At 30.0% G+C, this 21,935-nt stretch overlaps 1 protein-coding gene across 6 annotated transcripts; it reads left to right on the top strand.

Annotated features, from left to right (window-relative positions):
• Positions 1–1,636: 1,636 nt before the first annotated feature.
• On the top strand, positions 1,637–18,003 carry LOC143058696 (mesotocin receptor-like). Of its 6 annotated transcripts, XM_076232154.1 has the most exons (11): positions 1,638–1,883; positions 4,029–4,093; positions 5,294–5,548; positions 6,798–6,955; positions 9,434–9,528; positions 10,847–10,963; positions 12,860–12,989; positions 13,868–14,196; positions 15,436–15,571; positions 16,363–16,449; positions 16,905–18,003. In XM_076232154.1, exons 6-11 carry the CDS (start codon positions 10,877–10,879, stop codon positions 17,120–17,122), a joined length of 987 nt encoding a protein of 328 aa, XP_076088269.1. In that variant the 5' UTR covers positions 1,638–1,883; positions 4,029–4,093; positions 5,294–5,548; positions 6,798–6,955; positions 9,434–9,528; positions 10,847–10,876; the 3' UTR covers positions 17,123–18,003. The 6 variants fall into 6 exon arrangements, with proteins under 6 accessions (XP_076088275.1, XP_076088269.1, XP_076088271.1 ...); XM_076232160.1 differs by lacking the exon at positions 9,434–9,528 and having other exon boundaries at positions 1,637–1,883; XM_076232156.1 differs by lacking the exon at positions 5,294–5,548.
• The last annotated feature ends 3,932 nt before the right edge of the window (positions 18,004–21,935 follow it).

Below are 21,935 nucleotides of genomic sequence, written 5' to 3'. Positions count from 1 at the left end.
TATTTTCTACTAAACTGCAATACTGTATATCATAATACCGTATAACTAATCGATTTAATTAAACACAACATCCTGTGAAAAATGTATGTGTTGCACTTGTTAAACCATCTGCGACATAATGTTATAAGATCAACACCGGTTCACTGTTAAATGTACCTCCAATTTTACGGTTGAAAAATAACATATGTTGCTTTCAGCTAAACAAATATAAACCAGATGTACCTATATTTTTTACAACGTTTATATATAAAAAGAATGAATACAAGTAATACAATAATTTCTTAGTCAAACAACCTTTTACATTTATGTAAGATTAACATAAATGAACATAATCGCTTCATTACGTCTAATTTGTGTACATACTATTAATCCGTCAATAGAAGATGGAAATTTAAGTAGCACATGACTATATTATCCAATCTACTTGATGATTTTTAAGTGTGCATTGTTACTCTATTATTTAAAACACATGTTATAATTAATGCATTTTTTTACACAATAAAGTGGAAATAATTTTCAATAAGCGTTAGTCACTACTGGACAATTCATAATGTGATATAAACAATCGTTATTAACAATGAATGAATACTGTTTTTTTACAAATAAATCACTGTGTATGATTCTGTAGGTAACGATGTTAGAAGCTAAAATTGTTATATATGTAGTGTATAAGTAATAGTTGTGTACAAGTAATAGTTGTGTACACTATGTGTATAATATCTATACTGGCTTTGTAGAAATTGTTATTTGTGATTTCGTTAAACCTTATTTTAGAGTATAAAACTATCAGTACTTTGTTTTCCGTACAAACAGTTTGAAATGCTTTCAAAATATAAAAGAATCCAGACATGCACATCAAACTTCATGTTTTATACTATAAACAGTCGACCAGACAATGTTTATCTATAGTGAATATCTGTGCACGCTAGGATTCTGTTTATGTTTTTATTTTATTTCAACATCTATCTTAATCATGTTTTCTTTCACGGTGGTTTTTTTTTTGCATTAATAATAGAGCTTCATGCTTTGATACTTTTATCTTTCTATTTCATTGCATTTTAATTTTAAAAAGAGCGTTGTTGTCGTTTATTCACATCGAGTATCCATCACTTAAAGTAACTGTGAGAAGGAAGGATTTCACGCTTGGAATCTATTTTATTTCATTTATTTTCGTTAAAATATCACCCTGATCAACGTCGATCAAAAGAAAAACCCGGCCGCATTTTCGTTCATTTGTTTTCGTTAAAATATTAACATGGTCAACGTCGATCATACGAAAAATGAAACATGTAGCTTCACTCAGCAGGTTTAAATCGTTGTTGTTGTTTTTGATATATTTGTCTTTTTATTGTCATTGTAAAGTTAGTTTGTCTGTGTCGATACGAAATGTTTTTGCATCCTCTTTGGCATATTCCCTATTTTCATTCTTGACGTATTGATCATGTGTTGATAATCTTAAATTTGAAAAATTGTGATGATTTATGTTGATTTATTTATCGGATAACAATGTATATGAAAGGATGTGCAAACTTTCGTGTAAAAAAAAACTATATGTCTACATTTAACTGTTTCGTTGATATTTAAATTTTGTAAAATTGACCTGAAATAAACATAAGTACATCTGTTTATTTTGTTTAGATGAAAGCTACACATGTCATCTTTCAACCGTAAAATTACAGGTACATTTAACGGAAAGCTGCGGTTGATGTTATGTCGCAGATTGTTTTAACAAATGTAACACATATATTTCTCGGCAGGATAAAATGGTTAAACATAAATTGAATTGTTAATCGGTACAATGATATACAATATTGTGATATAGTGGAAAAGGATGTATATACAAAATTACAAATAAAATACATCAATATCCCAAAACACCGAAGGTAAGTGAAAGTATATAAGTACATACTGGTTAAGAGATCAATTGTAATTGCCGTAGAATAAAATAAAATATTTTTAGTATTCTTGTAGCTTTTGATTGTTAAACGGTATCTATCCAGTGGTGTTGATATACAAATCGTACCTAAAGGTTCTAAACTTTAATACATGGCCTTACGTTAAAAAAAGTTAATTCTGTAATCTGTCCGACGATCTAAATGGAAAACCTTTTTAACAGTCATGACAGTTGTTTATGTAAATGATGAATAAGAAGCTGTAATCTTTAATTTTAACCTTTTCGTGTAGCTGTCCTCCTCAATGAAATAATGATAATGCATAACACTGCACAAGGTGTTGGACACTGTAACTAATCTCCATTTAATGAATAAAGTTGCAAAAGGTTAAGGAATACTACAAAATTCCCTAATGCACTAGCCATGAAAGATTAGCAAACGATAACTTAGGAAGACACGCATACATAACCTGAACAATAAATTGAAAACGTATTAACCAGGATTGTCGAAAAAATAAAGGCAAGACCGTTCACAAAATAAATTGTAGTAAAGTTATGACATGAATTTAAAGTAAAAAGGGGATTGTTTTATATACTCTGAAAAGGTAGGCATAATCTGCTTATCAAAATAATGGGGCTTAATCATATAGGAAATGAGAGAAAGTACTTATGAGTAAGTCAATAATGTTGAAGTGCTTTCATTTGAAAATATATACCCTGCGTTAAATAATAGACAATATGCTGACCACTAGGTAATAAACCTTTTAATCGACTGATGTATGTTGTGCCAATCAAGTATACAATTATATAAATAACTCGTTGTTATCAATATAATTATGGACAATTGACTGAGTTGAAACAAATATTTTATTCTGCTTTTAACATTCAAATTTTATCCGAACTATGAGATGGGTTCTAAGGAGGTGCATTAAGATTTCTTGTGATCATTGTAATTGCATGAAAGCAACGTGTATTGATAAATAAAACAAAAAAAATAAGATCTACATAACAAATTATTTTTTCTTTAGATTTGTTTTAATGTGCATCATTAAATGTAAAACTTTATTATTCATATTATAAACTAAACACATGAACAATTAATCCACACTGTTTACCCTATTGAACTTTAGATTGAGAAAACTAAATAAAACTATATGATACAGGTAGATATCTTGATCTGTTCTCGTAATTTACACAGATAGATTGAGTATTTGAAATTTGTTTCTTTTTTACTAATGCACAGTCGTATGGCATTGTTAAATTGATGTGTGACTCTCACATAAGAAAAAAAAGCTGCACATGGTATGTTTTTACAGGGAAGTATTTCTACGTCATTTATGTTTTACCTTAGCTGTATTTGGCAAAACTTACGTCGTAACTACAATCCCCTTCCCTTCCATGAGTGTGACCCACCGAATTAGACTATTTACCGGATTTGTTATCACATAAGCAACACGACGGGTGCCACATGTAGACCACTAGTTTTTGGTTGGGTTCGTGTTGTTTATTCTTTTAGTTTTCTATGTTGTGTCATGTGTACTTTTGTTTGTCTGTTTGTCTTTTTCAGTTTTAGCGATGGCGTTGTCAGTTTATTTTAGATTGATGAGTTTGACTGAACCTGTGGTATCTTTCGTCCCTCTTCGTTAAGACTGGTCTTGAACAATGAAGTCAAACATATATCGTATAAAAAGCAATTTCAGACGACTGCATATTTTGATATTAACTTATTACATGTGAATTAGCATTTTTATCATCATTCAAATCTGATAAAATTATAATTCTGATTAAATTTCCTGACAGAACATACAACATAGTTTTACAATGTGTTTTAGTAACAAGCAAAGTCAATGTCAATTTGTGTCAAATTTCTTTTTGATAGTTCAGATAACGCAAACATCAAGTTTTAATTATTGTAATTCCACAAAATATGACAAGAAGTGAATTTCCTCTCGAAACATTTTATTCCACTAATTATGTAAACAAATGAAAAGACACAATAATAATGGTATGCTACAATTATAAGCAAGGCAACTTTTGAAATAACGTATTTGATTTAACAACAACATTACGCTATATTGAAAATATTCCGAATATAATGGAAACTTCCATAATTCAAACCTTTGATTTTTCGTTTTAGAAGAAAAAAAGCAAAACCCATACACCAGATAGATATATAGTCGCAGCAGTAGTAGTCATAGCTTGGTAAATATTTAACAGACGATTAACGAATACTGTGTTTTATTAGTCGTATAGTTTATATACAGATTTTGTGTCGATAATTAATGATATATACATTTTCTATCAATTTGCCCTTCTACATCACTTGATATAAACCACATATTGTTATTTGGTTCGTGTTACTGAGTCTGCTTTTGTTTTTGCTAAGTAAAGGCAACAGTATTATACCGCTGTTAGAAATTCATAAATCAATTGAGAATTAAATAATTGCGGGTTCCACAATAATTTTGAGGGGAGTACATCACATATAAGAGGAGATCTACGACACAACCGAAACACAACATTAAAATATAACACACACATAAACAAACTATAATATAACAATGGCCCTTTTTCCAGACTTGGTGTCTGTTCTTCTGTTTCTTTTTTACCCATTGCGTTGTCGGTTTATTTTCAACATATGAGTTTGAATGTCCGTTTGGTATCCGGCACAATTAATTGTTAGGGCGATGAAATTTAGTTAATTTGATATTAACATGTACGCTATGAAAAATTGTCTCAATGGCTATTAAACTGTATTTGTATGTGATTATAAAGAATCCAGTATGGTTGTGTCGATCTTAGAAATGTTTTTTTTTTTTATATATATTTCGATGATATATTGGCTTTCAATTATGATTACTCTAGTAAACAGACATATTCTGTTAAACTGATCTTGAATAACGTTAATACGCACATTAAACGCTGCCTTTCCCTTGATCTTCATATCGAATACATACTTTCAAAATGAAGAATAAAAAACGATGATTTTTGATATTTGTGAATAATTCATATATTTCAGAGTTGAGTGAGACGTTCATTGTCACTGATTTAGTGCTATTGTATGTTCAGGGGCTAGATAATACCCGACTACAGGTTCTTACTTGTCTCGTTGTGTTGAATATCCATTAATGGAAGTTGGCTTCGTGTTGTCTTTGATCGGATTATTGTTTCTTTGACACATTACCTATTTCCATTCTCGATTTTTTTTATACTTTTTTAGTTTGAAATATTGTGACAAGTCATGCATTACATTGATTTATGTATCTGATAAAAATGTATATAGTGAGATGCTCAATGTGTTGTTGAAAAAACAGTATGTATACCTTTAACTGCCTCGTTGATATTTAAATGTTGTCAAATTGACCTGAAGTAGACATAAGTACACCTGTTTATTTTGTTTAGATGAAGGCAACCTATGTCATCTTTCAACCGGAAAATTGGAGGTACATTTAAAAGAAAGATGCGGTTGATCTTATAACATAAGGCCGCAGATTGTATAACAAATGTACGACATATATTTTTCAACAGGGTTAAGTGGTTAAAAACAAAAAAAAAATTGTCATACGAAATAATGATAAACAATATTGTGATATAGTGGAAAAGGATGTATATATAAATATACAAATGAAATACCGTCATCATCGTAAAACACCAAAGGTAAGTGAATGTATATAAGAACATATGGCAAATGGATTAATTATAATTACCATTGAATAAAATAGAAATTCTATCGTATCATTGTAGCATCTGCTTGTAAAAATGAATTCATTAGGTATTGTTAGTTTGATAATCGTATATATTAAAAAGTTATATACCTTAATAAATCGTTTGCATTTAAAAAAGTTAACTCTGTAATCTGTCTGACGATCTATGCGGAAAACCTTTTAACAGATGTTTATGTGAATGATTAATAAGTAGCTGCAATTTTAGTTAAACCTTCTATATGTAGCCATTCTTTTGTAATGAAATAACGTGTTGGACGCGGTATCCAACCTCTATTTAGTCATAAAGTGGTAACAGGCAGAATAATACTACAAAATTTTCAAACGCACTAGGCCTGAAACTGGGGCAAATAATTAATCAGGTAGAAACACAGTCATAAGTCGAAAATAAATTGAAAACGCCAATAACCATGATGGTAAAAAAAAAACAAAGGCAATCAGAACATTGACAAAACAACTGTTACAATGTAGAAAAAAAAAACAAAGTTGGTATGTCCAATTTGGTGGGCAATATTCGAGGAAAAGAGAACAGCTTACTTATCGATGAAGGGTAAAATATATCGCATTTTATACACAAAATAATTGTATCAAGCATGTTCTATTTATCAACATGTGTTACTGTCATGTGAAGGAACAAACAAAATGTATACCTGGTCATTAACTTATAATTTAAATAAAAACAGTTACAATATAAGCACTGATATTATTGCAAAAGAATTCGGAAATAGAGGGACCGTATATATATATAATTTAATAATATATCCGTTACCTCATATTCTGTTGCGTTAAAACTCGAAAATAGCGGTGCATGGTTTAAAATAATATGTTTCACAACTACACAACATAAATGAAATTCAATATTCGTATAAAATTTCTTATTTACCCAATAAAAGTGTACAATCGTGGTAAATTGAAGAAGAATAAAATAGAATGATCAGCAGTTTAGAAAAATACGAGACTTACGCAATAAATGTTTTATTATTGTGAATGACATTTTGTTTAAAACAATTTCTCTTAACATGCACATGTATATACTATTTCATAACAGATTCAAAATGCACATCGTGATTGATGCAGTATACTCCTATAATAAAAAGAAAGTTGAATTAAAGATAATTAATTAACATTTACTTTTTGATTCACTGTATCATGTGTATGAAATCGCCCAATTTTTATTTATTTAGAATGTATAGCTGACGGATTTTCAGTACGGCATGTGGCTATGTAACACATAGCATTTAAAGTTATAATAAGTTAAAAGTGTGAGAACCTTTGTTGATGCTACTACAATTTCTACTTATCATGCTTATTACGGAGATTAATGGTTTTCATGTAAACAGCAGTAAGTATTTAAGAATCTTCTCGTGTTTTATCCAATACAATTAGCAATGCAATTTAATAAATTTAATAAATATTTGATAACATTTTTATAATGATTCAGAGTGCTTACAACATGTCTGAGTTATCAAGTAGAATCAAAACTGTATATCTTACGGTCACGAAAAACTAAATACATTCCATTTCACTTCATAATTTGCTTAATCATATATGTTTGTTATCATATAAAGATATAACCAGAATTTATGTTGACTGTACCAATTGTCACGTTTTGCTCAAAAATTCAAATGTTGAAAAAAAATCATTCGAAATTGACGCCGTCAATGTTAATTTGGTGTGTTTTCTGTTTTTTTTTTTTTTTTTTTTTGTTTTTGTTTGAGCAACTCTGACTTTTTCCATATCCTAATTATTGGGAAAACACAAATACACAAAAGTTGCAATTAATAGTTTTAATAATGTTGTGTCAATTGACTTAACTTACCCCGGAGATAATGACAATTAAGCACTTATTAGTCTTATACCTTTGAATACATAACAGTGCATTCGTCACGGGCGTTTAAAAATCTTAGTTATCAATACAGTTTTACGTTTTAACTTTAATTTTTGAAGATAGATTAACAAAAAATCATTTAAAACACCTTTAATTTCATTCACCTAGACAGAAATATCTGGTAAATGATTGAAGATAAAATCCGACATCCTGATGTAAATCATGTATAAGTAACATCAATCCAATATGCAGATAAAAGATGCAGTAATGAAATTAAATCGTTATAACTTAGTACTGTAGTGTGACGATATCCATATATTTACGTAACAACTATTATTATCTGTTTCTTTATACAAATGATGATTTTGAAATATATATGTTGCAGTACTTAACACTAGGAGTTACTGTCATTTCGGGTTACATTAGACACCCTAATAATCATCAGGTTATAACAATGGGAATTGAAATATACTGTGGTTCATGTTAAAAGAATTTCAATGTAATGGCTACGATGGTAATAGGCAAACCAAGAATTTAAATTTTCAACGAATGGTCAATTTTTTAAATCTATTTGCCTAACCATAAAATGGAATAAAATATCCACGAAATTCCCAATAAGCTATACTCAAAGAGAAAACAATGAATCTACAGGTGTCTGTTTTTAAAACTTAGAAATATATCGCAAACTAGTTTTGCTTGACGATAGGAGTAAAAATACATATTAACAAAAAGACAACCTTGGTTTCATCACATATCTTTATACTTAGTTTTGTAATCAAATATGCGTAATACTCTAATCTAATCATAATGACAATCAAAATGTGGGTAACTCTTTGAAAAATCAAATATTTCACAACACTCACCTTTTTTAGAAGTGTTTAATATTCGTAAAAGTCTTGTTTTGTTGACAAATTGACATATTTAAATCTGATTGTTTCAAATCATTAAGACACACAGTTTGAATTTAATCAGTAAAAGACAGTTATATGGCGGTCAGATTGAAAGCAAACTCAAAGTAAATAATATGAGTGGTAATACAAAATTTTAGTGTAAGTTTAAAAATGAAAATTGTGCGAGCCATACCAATGGTATAAAAGACCAAAAGACGCGATGTGTTGTTGTATGGGAAAAATAAAAATTATACATGATCATTTCAAATGAGGATATACTTTTTCAACAAAACTTTATAATACAATCATCTGTGTTTAGCTTGTTAAAGTTGTTTACATGTAATAGGAAAGTGCATTGTCAATATTCACTGAAGTAACTATAAAATTGACAATGGAGATGGGGAATGAGACAAAAGATAACAACCTGGCCAAACAGCAGACAAGAGCCGAAGGCCACCAACCACTTTCATTTGATTTCATCTCTTTCACAAACATAAAAGTCCAAAATTGTAAAAGTAAATGATGTATAAATAGTAATAACACAGAGTTCCAGTTTCGCTCAGCCTTCTATAACAATGCATTAGATGTATCATCTGTAGATGATATACATGTCTATCCAGTGAATTTGTATTCTCATTATATGTTATGTGCAAAGATATTTAACAAAATTGACTATAGTCAAATGGTATGACTATAGTCAAATAGTATGACTATAGTCAAATAGTATCCAATCTGATAATACATGTTATCACAAAATTATACATTATCAGTCACTAGTCAAACCTCCTTTCAATTATTAAACAACCCAGGCATGACTTGTTCTGCTTATTTTTTTGCCAATAACAAATGAATAATATACATACGAGATTTCTTTATCATGTTACTATTTTTCGGCAAAACAATCCAAGATATTAGACACATAAATAAGCAACATCAAATAATTTCTTAGACGTGTGCTGATACAAATTTATCTGTTATAAATTAATCATGATATAATATCCTGTTTCTGTTTTATCAACGATTATTTCGTATCATTCAATCGTTTACAATATATCCTTAGTATTACGCGTTAAACGTCAATGCTTTCTTATCTTGTTTTTAGGTGTAGCTTTCGACATCAAGATTATTTAAGATATGACAAATGTAAATGATATATATAACGTGACCAAAGAGGATGTATCTACATTTTGTAATTCGGTAAGATCTTTTAATAATGTACCTTACTTATTAGTCATTTATATTGTTATTTCAAAAAGTCATTTTCTTTTTTAACTTTTCAAATTTATATTCACTTTAATACACTATGTACACGTTTATCTTTTATTTGATTGATCTTTTCATGTGTTCAGGGCACCCGATACAGTTTTCAGGGAGCTAACGATTGGCGCGACGTTAAAGCGTTCGAATTACTGCTTAACATCACTTACGGCAGGACGTCGTGTGTGCAATTTTCCGTATTAAAAAAAGAAATGCTTGACATTTATTTTGTATGACGATGCTTTAACTTATGTTTCTTACACATGTTAACGTCTATGCATTAAAGATAGACGTGTTTGTGTCTTGTATTTATATATCAAACAATGTAAGAAATAAACCACGTATTTCTATTTTTGCTGTTCCTCGTCTCGAAGCTTTGGTAGGGCTTGTCATGAACAATGAAGTCAAGCACATATCGGATAAAAAAAGCAATGCAAAACAACTGAGTATTTTGATCTTAACATAATTTATGTCAATTATAATTTTTATAATCATTCAAATCTTATAAAATTATAATTTTCATTTAATTTTCTGACAGCACATACAACATAGTTGTACGGTGCCTTATAGTTGCAAGCAAAGTCAATGTAAATTTAGGTAAAATCTTTTTCGAAAGTTCAGATAACGCAAACTTTAATTCAACAACAAATGATAAGAAGTAAATTTCCTCACATAATATTTTATCCCATTACTTATGGAAATAAATGAAAAGACGCAAACAGAATGGTATACTACAATTATTAGCAATAATACTTTTGAAATAATGTATTTCATTTTATTACAAAACTACACTATAATAAAAAAATATTCCGATTTTGATGGATACTTCCACAAAGACAACCATTTACTTTTGAGTTCCAAAAGAAAAAGGCAAAACCAATACACCAGATATATATAACAGTATAAGTAATCGTTGCTTAGTAAAGGTTCATCAGACGATTAGCGAGATTGCATTATTAGGTAGTCACATATTTTCGGTGGAAGTTGTCTGAATAATGTATGCTTTAATGTATAAACAACACGAATCACAGAGGTGTGAATTGCATTAATTGTCTTACTGCTGTGTGTGATGTAAAACAATTTTACTATAGTCAAACGTAAAATAAATAAGAAAAAAAAAAACGAACTCTAGGGAAATATCTTGACGGAATGTCCCTAAAAATGAGAGAATGAGAAAATCAAAAGCTCAAACACATTAAAACGAATTGGTTACAGCAGTCATACTCATCATGCTCCTTACAATTTCTTTTTATTGTAGACAGACATTACATAATACAATATTGACGCCATGCACATGATAACTAACTCGACCGTACACATGAATGGGAGTAAAAACATAAACGAAACGATACACAACACAAATATTGATTATCAGGTATGCATATTATTTGTTTCATTTGTCATAGACATTATAAAAAAGAGTGAAAAAGAATTATAGTTTCATTTTGCATAACATTGCATAGCATAAACGTATTTACACTTGTATGCAAATTTGTCCGCCATAACGTAATATCACACAGGTTCCCGTAAACCTTGATATAACAATTCAAAGAAATTGACGTCACAAAAAAATGATTGTCGCTTGACGTCCGAAGGTTATTCGGAGGCGATCACAGGTCATTTAGAGACAAAATTCAGCTAAAAACCAAAAGTGTAAATATGTTTATTACGAACCCTTGACAAAAACACTAATCTGTACCATTTTCTAACAAGACAGCTTGTGTGCTAATATCTGTGAATCATTTCTGTAGGTGAGATATAATGATCGTAGTCTGATTGAGTCTGTATCTTTACACCATGCCAAATATCAATAGGTTTAGGCTTTGTTGACTAGAGACTTGAGATTACTAAGAATGATATCTACGTTCCCTCACCTGAGAAAATGAGCATTCTTTAACTACTATAGGATTAAACATATTTTTTCTATATGTTATTGATGTGTAAACCGGGGCGATTAACTCACAAACTGAAGGACGTTTACGTACAGTTTGGGAGTAACAGCCCCAGTTTACACATCAATTATCTAAATATGTTAAATCCATATAATTCTGAAGCAAAATGTTTTCAATTTTTGTTAACATTTTTGGTGTAAAGGCTACTATAAACACAATCACATACACAGCTGACAGGTCGTAGCTAGGGAGTTCGTCGCCCAACAATTGTTTTAATGAGATATTATCCGAATTTGAAAGTACACGTAACGAAATAATCTTTCCCTTGAAATTGTTCCTTCGTATGACGTAAATTCGCCAAAACCGTCATTATATTTCGCGGAATTTAATTTTTTTTTATACAATTTTGAAGCCTTAGTGAATTATTGCATTCCTTTTTTGATTTATATGCATCAGCATTGAACTGAACTGTTATCCATTTGTGTGTAGTCGCAATTTGCTGAAAATCCCAGTATCCTTACAAGAATGTGTATAGCGCATGAATAGATTACGAAAGTAGTTTCGGAAACACGGTTTATCGAAGTGTAAACCTAGAGAACAATTCTTATTGACCAATTCAATTCAAGTATTTATAAATATGCAAATTATATAAGAATTAGTTTAGTATATATATTATTAATGACTCACCTGATGTCAATGACAAGTTTGAAATTTTGCAATATGAACTGATAAGTTATTGTCATTGGCTACATTTCCGCAAAAAAGAGATTACATTTTTATGTATTGAATTGAGTTGGTAGCGTTTGTGCAAATATTAGTAATTACAATCTTCAATTATAGCTTCAACTTTTCTAAATAATGTCATTTTTTAGAAAGTTGTACAAATTGAGGTATTTTGAATATTTACAAAAATCTGGTTGTATAATAATATTTACAATTAAAGTTTATCACTAAAAATGCTAAATATTGATTGTTATATTGATACCAGTGGATTATCGGATTTATCCAATCGAGATAGTTAAATTATCAATTTTTAAGTCCAAGCCTTTAATTTGAATATAGAGATTAGATAAATCCGATAATTCACGAGTGACTATGTAAGAATCTGTTTCTCTAATGATCACAAAACAATTTTTTTTTGTTAAACGAAAATCCCCTTCGAGTGCCGTTCGCATTTCCCAGATTTGTCAATTTCATTGCCACCTGTTAGCATATTTTGATTCATCCAATTCGCTAAAAAAGAAAAAGATTATGACCCTTAAAACAATCCAATTATCTGTTGAGATCATCGGCAATTTAATTAATTTTTTTATACAATGGGTTTGGAAAGGGATAAATTTCCATAGAATTAGAGAAAACATACTATTATTTTTCCACAGGCTCTCAAATGGATATCTCTGTTAATTCTTCTTGGAATTATAAGCTTGAACATATTGGTTTTGGCGTTACTGTTTTCAAGACAGAACAAATCTAGAATGAAGTTCTTTGTTGCCAACTTAGCCTTTGCAGGTGAGAATTGTCTTAAAAAACATGCAACAAATTGACAATTGTTTTTTTCACGTCGTTGATTTGAAAGTTTATTTAAAAAATGTAAAATTTGATGCTGTGATTAACACATAATTGATAGTGATATTTTAATACATTATTGACAAATCATGAATATAAGTAGTACAATGAAACTCTATGTTCATAGCAATTATATTTACTTGGTGTGAACATAGAGTTTCACTGTACTACCTATATTCATGACTTGTCAATAATGTATTAAAATATCACTATCAATTATGTGTTAATCACAGCATCAAATTTTACATAAATAAATAAATAACTACATGTATTGATACAAACAGTTACAAATTATTTGTAACTGTTTGTATCAATACATGTAGTTATTTATTTATTTATTTATGCATTTATACATGTGTTCCTTTAATCTTTAAAAACAAAATAGTCATTGTTTTGGAATTTAACTGTGATGGGAACCAATTCTCGAGTGTGACATTTCGAGTTATTGTGGATATGATTATAAAAGAAAAAGACGCAACGATACCCTGTTGACACACCAGGTCCACGTCATTTTAGAACCTGTTACAAATATATCAGTTTGTCTTTATTTTTCGCTTTAAAACAATTGAACATTAGAGATAATGACAATCCTGTTAACATCTTAGTTACTAGCTTATACATGTAGCACGTACGTGAGAGATGTGCTCGACTTTTGTTTGAATTGACAACCGGATTACCAGTTTTGTTTTCAGCAGGAAGTTGACTTAATTATAACGTGAACTTTACTTCCTCTATAATACAAAATTATTTCCATGATATAACCAGCAATGCTAAAAACGTCTACTATTTGTTTCATTCAATGTTGTATGTTTTCATTGCAGATCTCTGTGTAGGTATATTTTTTGTACTACCAGAAACTCTGTTCAATCAGTTTGGAGTGCAATGGAATCCATTTGTGTGCTATATTTACTACGTGTATTTCTCAATGGTTCCATTCTATGTGTCAACATATGCAATCGTTGTTTTATCAATTGACCGGGCATATGTTATTGTAAAACCATTGGCTGCTGCTTCTACGGGAAACACATACCGATATGGACTTGCATTGTCAGCATGGATTATAGGATGTCTTCTGGCAATTCCTTATGGAGTATTTGGTTTGTACACCGAAGATAATAATTGGTGTCAACAAACATTTCCAAACAAATTGGTAAGTTGACAATATAAGTATGGCTCACACAAATGTTAAAATTAAAGCACACACACCATAGACCAAATAAAAACAAAATCATAAGTCAGAAATGTATAACAGGTATTTTTTGTATATTACCAGCTGTTCCAACTTTTGCATTCGCGACACCATTTGAAAAGAGTAGTTTCAAATTAATAGATACTGTAGCATATAAAAAATAATCAGCTTTAACTATAATAAGGAACATATGTGTAAATAAACTCATAACAATGTGACGCTTACGTGAGTTATATTAAGAACTAACACTAATTTACCAGTAATTATTTGAATCGCTTCACTCAAAACTGGCTACGTTGAAGATAGGTGTAACTGCAAACTTGAAATATTTACAATGCATTCATTAATGCAGTGATGTCATACAACATATATCCAAATCATTTGTGTGTTTGTGGAAATCCTTACAAGATCTTCATAAATATGATTATGTCTTGTAATTGCAATTGAGCGGCCAATTCATATCGATATGGAACAATTTATATTTTGTACATACAACTTAAGTTTAAGTATTTCTGACCACAGATTTAACCATTATTTCCTAAATATTACACATTCTTAAGTTGTATGTATGCCGTTATTTAGGTTAGTTAGCAATGAGCAACTAAAATCCGAGCTTTTCTAAAATTACTGTTTGATATACTAGTATTCTACTTCATTGCATGTATTCATTGATGAAACAATGAATATTTTAATGACCAATTACAGTAAATTAAAAGTAGGGTGCGGAGGTCATTTTGAAGTCATGTAGGAAACTGCAATACAAAGTCAATGCGAAAATAATTAGTAGATGTGGGAAACAAAAGAACGAACATTCATAAAACAGCAATATCAACAGAAATTAAGTTTTCCCTGATTGTATCAAAGGAGTAAAACATTGAACTGTGGAGGAAATTACGAATATAACACAACATAAAACATGCCAAAATGTTTTGCTGTTCCAAGTGTTGTCACTGAACACAGCACTGGCATTGCCACTTATCATTTTCGTGTTAGCAACTCCTTTTAAACAAGTTTGATGAAAGCTCACTTATATTCTGGACCACAAAATGGTACATTAGTTTTTATCCTTCAACAGCGCAACATTCATATAATTCATTTTAATTGATCGATTTATGATTTTTGAACAGGAGCATACTACTGTTGTCTTTATTATGCACTACCATTCATTTTTTTTTTAATTCTCCAATCTTTTTTGTGAAGGTGATATTATATGCGGATCTTTCCAGTATCATCATTATCCCAGTTATCGTCATCACTGTGTGTTACATCACTATAATCATTACAATACGTCGTCGAGAAATGAATGGATTCATGCAACAGAGAAACAATAATTCACGTAATATTATATATTGGGTACCTTAATCGTATATCTGTTTCTATAGTTCTGTAGAATACACAAACATTAAAATTGCAAAAATATAACTACTAGGAAAATCAAAGAAGGAAAATCCCTTATCAATTTGCCAGATTAAAAGCTCACACACATCAAACGAATAGATTACAACTGTCATATTCCTGACTTGCTACCAGCATATTTTTATGTAGAAAGTGATGGATTAAACACGGTTTTAAAACTAACTCAACTTCTCACTCGTATGACAGTCTAATAAAATGTTTGAAATCAGTTTTAACTCTGATATAACTTGCCATTGACTATGTTTGATTTTCCAATCTTGAGAATCAAATGTAAAACGTATTGATGAAGTTTTTATTAATTATGCAATGGTAGGTTTTGACCAATTCATATTTCATCGTTAAGCTTTCAAAATTTGCTAGGTGTATTTACCATCACATCAGTCTTTTAACAAGTTTTTGCAACATTTGTAATATGAATACATTATTTGTTTAATAACGAGTTCAAAAAATAGTTTGAACTTATTATTACAGCAATTCAATTATACATAGTTAAAGGGACACTAGTTGTAACATTTATGTTCACCGATTTGACTCAAATTAGCATACATGTATTTGATTGATAACAATGTAAAACATGTATAAAAAAAACAAGTCTTGTATAAATAAATGCACATTTCAACAATCAAGGTTTCCTTAGTTTTAAAAAAGTAGTTAAACTCATATTTATAAATGACAAGTTTGTTGTGTATATCGTTTCCATACATGTTTTAGATGAAGCCTGCTCTGCCGATGCTAGAGACACTCGAATATCAAAGGCAAAGATTAAGAGCATCCAACTATTGTTCGTTGTTGTGTTTGGTAAGAATTGTTTGATAAGAAATGATTGCTAGTAAATTATTTTGATCTTAAACTACAATATTGATCTTAAGACGGAACACATCGGTTTTTTGTGTAGTCAAATGTTTGAATAGTTTAATGAGTTTTAATAGTTGATGGGCTCAATCCTGTAAACAACCACCGAATCACAAAACTATCGAGAATGTAAAAAACATTATCATAGTATAGCATATATTTACAAGTGCACAACATTCAGGACTGAGTTGTGATAGACAATGGCATTGTTACATTAAAACATACAATTTAATGTGACAACATTTAATTGAAAACAGGTTTATGGCAGCAATATGATAAAATGGTTTCAAATATGTTAGTCAATTGTTGACGATCGTCCTGTGGTATCATGGTTACATATTTTCAGTAATGTGATCTCAATAATAACATTTCTTTTTTACATGTCTTATTTTGTTTTCCAGCATACATCATTTGTTGGGCTCCGGTTACTATTGCCGCTATTTTGTTATATCATAACACCGAGGAAAACGGACTTTGGTTTCAAGTACTCTACCTGCTTGCTCCATTGAACAGTCTTGCAAACCCATTAGTATTTCTCATTTTCAACAAGAAAATACTTCTTTCGAAGACGAAAAAAACGAAGACAAAAGTACTGAAAATAACAAAAAAAAGTATGTAGCTATTTGTGGATGTCCAGTAAACGACAAACATGGACCAAGGTTGTTTATAGTAGGAGCGCAAGTGCATCCGTCTGTCCATTCCGTTACAGTTCAAAGATTTGTTCAAAGAGCAGTTTGTGAAAAGTAAAACATACACGTGTTTTGATATACAAAAAACAATGTGCGTTCCAGAGACTAAAAGAGATGTATCTTTGATAAAACATGTAAAATGTATGTACTACAAAAGCTTCATACTACATGTATTATATGTATATGTTGTCTTAACACCGTTTAAGACCGAGAGTTAAAATCATTCCTCAGTAATGGACCTAAATATTGTTCACCGTCAATTATCAATTGGAATGAATATCGTAATATCATCCACGACTCACTCCGTACTTACTGTATGAAATGGATAAAACGGGAAAAAAGCTGACAAAAAATCTTTGGACTCTTTTTTTAATTCAGTAATGAACATAGTTGATATTCGTATTCAACATTTTGAAGAACATTTTACTATTAACAATAACCACAATAAACCTATTTCTCGTATCAAACATACACTAAAAGAACTAGCCAAGGAATTTGTGTTTGTCCCGGCCGATAAAGCTGCTAATAATATTATTATTGTTTGACGTAAATTTTACATTGAGGTTCTGAAAAAAAGAAATTACAAATTCATAAACATTCCAACTGACTCTATTTTCAGAAAACGACATCTGTAACAAACATAAACTTTAAGCTACCGCTTTACGAGCAGAACCAGATACAATGAAAGTCCCAAATATGTATTGGCTTCCGAAGCTACACAAACACCTTACACATATAGATTTATTTCGTCTTCAAGCCATTGTTCCACTACTTAATTGTCTATTCTCCTTACTAGTACACTTGGTACAATGAATAAATTGTTCAAATAAGACCTTTGAAAATAGTGAAATTAATTACTTTTGGAGTGTCAAGAACTCGTTGGAAGTACTTGATAAATCGCAGGCTTATATTGGTGATTTTGATTCTGTCTTGATGTTTCTACCCTGTATACCACATTGCCTCACATTCTCGTTAAGAAAAAATTCACACACCTACAATGTAATTAAATGGGCATTTGAAAAGTCAGATGTGAATATATATGTTCAAAGGCCATTTTCTTGTAGCAATAATAAAGAAAAACTATGTCAATTGGACATGCTTTGATACTATATATGCCCTTGAATTTTTACTAGATAACATTTTTGTTCGCTTTGGAGTTTCCGTATATCGTCAGGTTATCGAAATTCCAATGGGGACTAACTATGCACCACTTATTGCGGACCTGTTTTTGTATTGCTATGAGTTACAATTGATGACGAAAATCTGCAAAGACCCATCGAAACAACATCTGATAAACAAATTTAATAATACTTTTAGATATTTGGATGATATTTTGGCTCTCAATAATGATGACTTCAGTTTGTATACTAAAGAAATGTATCCTGTTGAACTTACTTTCAATAAAGCTAATACTAACAGTGACCACTGTCCTTTCCTCGATCTTGATATCTATATCACTAACGGAAAGTTTAATACTAAAATTTATGATAAAAGAGATGATTTTTCATTTACTATCGTTAATTATCTATTTTTAGATGGTGACGTTGCCTTGTCACAATCTTACGATGTTTATATATCTCAACTTGTACGATTCGCTTGTGCATGTAACAATGTTTTAGAGTTCAACGAAAACAATGTATCTATTACTGAAAAATTATTAAACCAGGGTTTTTGATATCACAAACAAGTCAAAACATTTACTGATTTTTATCATCGGTATAAGGACATCATTCGTAAATATAGCTCAAAATGCAGACTTCTTATACGTTCAGGTATATCACATCCATTCTTTTATGTAAATATTCTTTATAAAGCACACAAATGTCCGTATTCACCTCAGAAACTACAGTACCTGCAACTTTAGGCGTTACTGTTTGGCGTGAACTTGACTGATCGGTGAATGATCGGTGACGGATGTTTGACTGATCGATGAGTGATCGGTGATCGGTGACCCATAGGATCCGTCAGATAAGTCAAATAACCTATGTGAGAGTTACCCTAACTCTTATGTTAACCCAACTCGACAGTGTTTAAAATCGATGTACGCGGACCTCTACGAAGACACATTAATTTACATGTTAATTTGTAATAAAATAAGTTGCAATAAAAAAGTGAAAATAGTATATGTGTGAGTTCGTGGTCTAGTGGTTAAGACTGACGGCTACAGTGCTGTAGATTCAGAGTTCGATTCTCACTCGGGGTGCTAAAAATATCAGTACATCAGAAGGGTAATTTTCACCCTCTCACACACATCTCTGGTACCAGACCAGAGTTTAAACTAGAATGGGGACTTTGGGGGTCTTGGTTGGTCAAAGTTGCCCCCTACTTTGACCTGGAGATCAATCTTCTGATATCTCTCTGGTTTGTCTGTTTCCACCCAGTGGCCCGTTGGTTCTCTCTGAGTACTTCGGCTTCTTCCACCATAATAACAGACTTGCCGGTGTCCTACATGGTCCCTTGGGTGGTGTTGGGTGGGGATTGTTCTGGTGGTGGGAAAATATTGTAAAGGACACCTCTCCATTAATCCTTAGGAAGTGTGCATGGATCCGCTGTACCCTTGCAGTCAATCAAGGAGTGCGTCTAAATTGGCGGAATCTAGAAGTACATACATACATACATACATAAAACACAATACGATGCTTAGATCGTTAAATTGTTTACGTTGATTAATAGTTTTGTATTAAAGATTGTAAACATCAGAGAAATATAATACATAATTATATTATATGACTCTGTTAACATAAACTTCTTCCTACGAAAATCGTTATTATTGACCGCTATTGGATTTTTAAACTTTTTATAGTTTCGAATAGATTAGTTTTTTTTATGAAATTAAAAGAATGTCAAAGAAATAATATTAAAATTTTGTTCACATTGTTTAGAATTACCAAAATTAATCTTCTTTTTATAAAAAATGAGACTATTATATTTGAAATCAGTTATTTTTACAGAGGAATTGTATATTTCATTAGATATGCAATTCCTTGTTTTTACCATCTTGAGACAAGTCTGATAATTAGAATTGAGATATAATGATAATTAAAATACTTAAACTTTTATTTTTGTGAAATAAAAATGCAGTTATTGATTTATTTTGATGCAAATCATTAACCGTCATATGATTTCAGTACTTTGTGTACATCGAGATTGGCTGGTCTTCATAAAACATGCTTATTTCAAGGAAAAAGACATTAAATGTTTGTATGCGTTGCTTTAAATGCAAATATTTCTTCATTTTACTGAAAATTATTGCCGCCATTTGATTTTTGTACTTTTTATAGTTTATTAGAATAGTTTTTTTTTCATGAAATTAGAAGAATGTGAGAAAAATCATACTAAAATTTTGCTCATTTTGTTTAAAATGAACAAAATTCTTCTTCTTTTTATCAAAAATGATACTATTTTATTTGAAATCAGTTATTTTTACCATCTTGAGACAAGTCTTCTAATCAGAATTGAGATCTAATAAGAATTAAAGTACTTAAACTTTTATTTTGTGGAATAAGAATGCAGTTATTGATTTATTTTGATACAAATTATTAACCGTCATTTGATTTCAGAACTGTTTGTACATCAAGATAGCTGTTCTTCATAAAATATGCTTACTTTCAATCAAAAGATATTAAATTTTTGTACGCGTTGCCAAAAATGCAAATATTTCTTCATTTTACTGAAAATTATTGAGTGCCATTGGATTTTTGTACTTTTCATAGTTTAGAATAGTTTTTGTTTTCATAACAAAATCGTCAATGTCAGAGAAATCATACAGAAATTTTGTTCGCATTGTTTAAAATAACCAAAATTATTCTTCTTTTTATTAAAAATGATGCAATTTTATTTGAAATCAGTTATTTTTACCATCTTGCATTCTTGAGACAAGTCTTCTAATTATAATTGAGACATAATGATTATTAAAATACTTAAACTTTTATTTTTGTGGAATAAGAATGCAGTTATTGATTTATTTTTATACAAATTATTAACCGTCATATGATTTCAGAACTTTTTGTACATCAAGACTGGCTGTTTTTCATAAAATATGCTTACTTTAAGGAAAAATTTATTAAATTTTTGAACGCGTAGCCTAAAATGCAAATATTTCTTCATTTTACTGAAAATTTTTGCCTGCCATTGGATTTTTGTACTTTTTATGGTTTAGAATAGCTTTTCTTCATAAAATTAAAAGAATGTCAGAAAAATCATACTAAAATGTTCTTGACATTGTTTAAAATAACCAAAATTATTCTTCTTTTTATCAAAAATGATACCATTTTATTTGAAATCAGTTATTTTTACCATCTTGACCAAGTCTTCTAATCAAAATTGAGATATGATGAGAATTAAAATACTTAAACTTTTATTTTTGTGGAATAAGAATACAGTTATTGATTTATTTTGATACAAATGATTAACCGTAATATGATTTCAGTACTTTTTGTATATCAGGATTGGCTGTTCTTCATAAAATATGCTTACTTTCAGGAAAAAGATATTAAATATTTGTACGCGTAGCCTAAAATGCAAATATTTCTTCTCATTTTGGAAAATATAGTAATTTCAATTGCAATCTTTGTTATAAATGATTTTCATATGTTTTTTTTTTGTAGAAAATGTGAATTATTCAAGAATTAATCTGCTGAAAATTATATCTTTCTTTTTAAGGAATATATTTATGTTTACCACCATTAGATTTTTGTACCTTTTATGGTTTAGGAGTAGTTATTTTTTTTTATTAAGGTAGAA

Source organism: Mytilus galloprovincialis, chromosome 14 (assembly GCF_965363235.1).
Source record: "Mytilus galloprovincialis chromosome 14, xbMytGall1.hap1.1, whole genome shotgun sequence".
NCBI classification, from domain to species: Eukaryota; Metazoa; Mollusca; class Bivalvia; order Mytilida; family Mytilidae; genus Mytilus; species Mytilus galloprovincialis.
The sequence above is the reverse complement of the archived record's forward strand: the minus strand, read 5'-3'. Positions and strand labels throughout refer to the sequence as shown.

Bases quoted from the DNA above. Each gene is read 5' to 3' on its own strand.
- LOC143058696 (XM_076232160.1), top strand. From the start codon at position 10,877: ATGCACATGATAACTAACTCGACCGTACACATGAATGGGAGTAAAAAC. The intron at 14,197-15,435 runs GTAAGTTGACAA...TTTTTTGTGAAG, and splicing joins AAACATTTCCAAACAAATTG to GTGATATTATATGCGGATCT. The intron at 16,450-16,904 runs GTAAGAATTGTT...TTTGTTTTCCAG, and splicing joins ATTGTTCGTTGTTGTGTTTG to CATACATCATTTGTTGGGCT.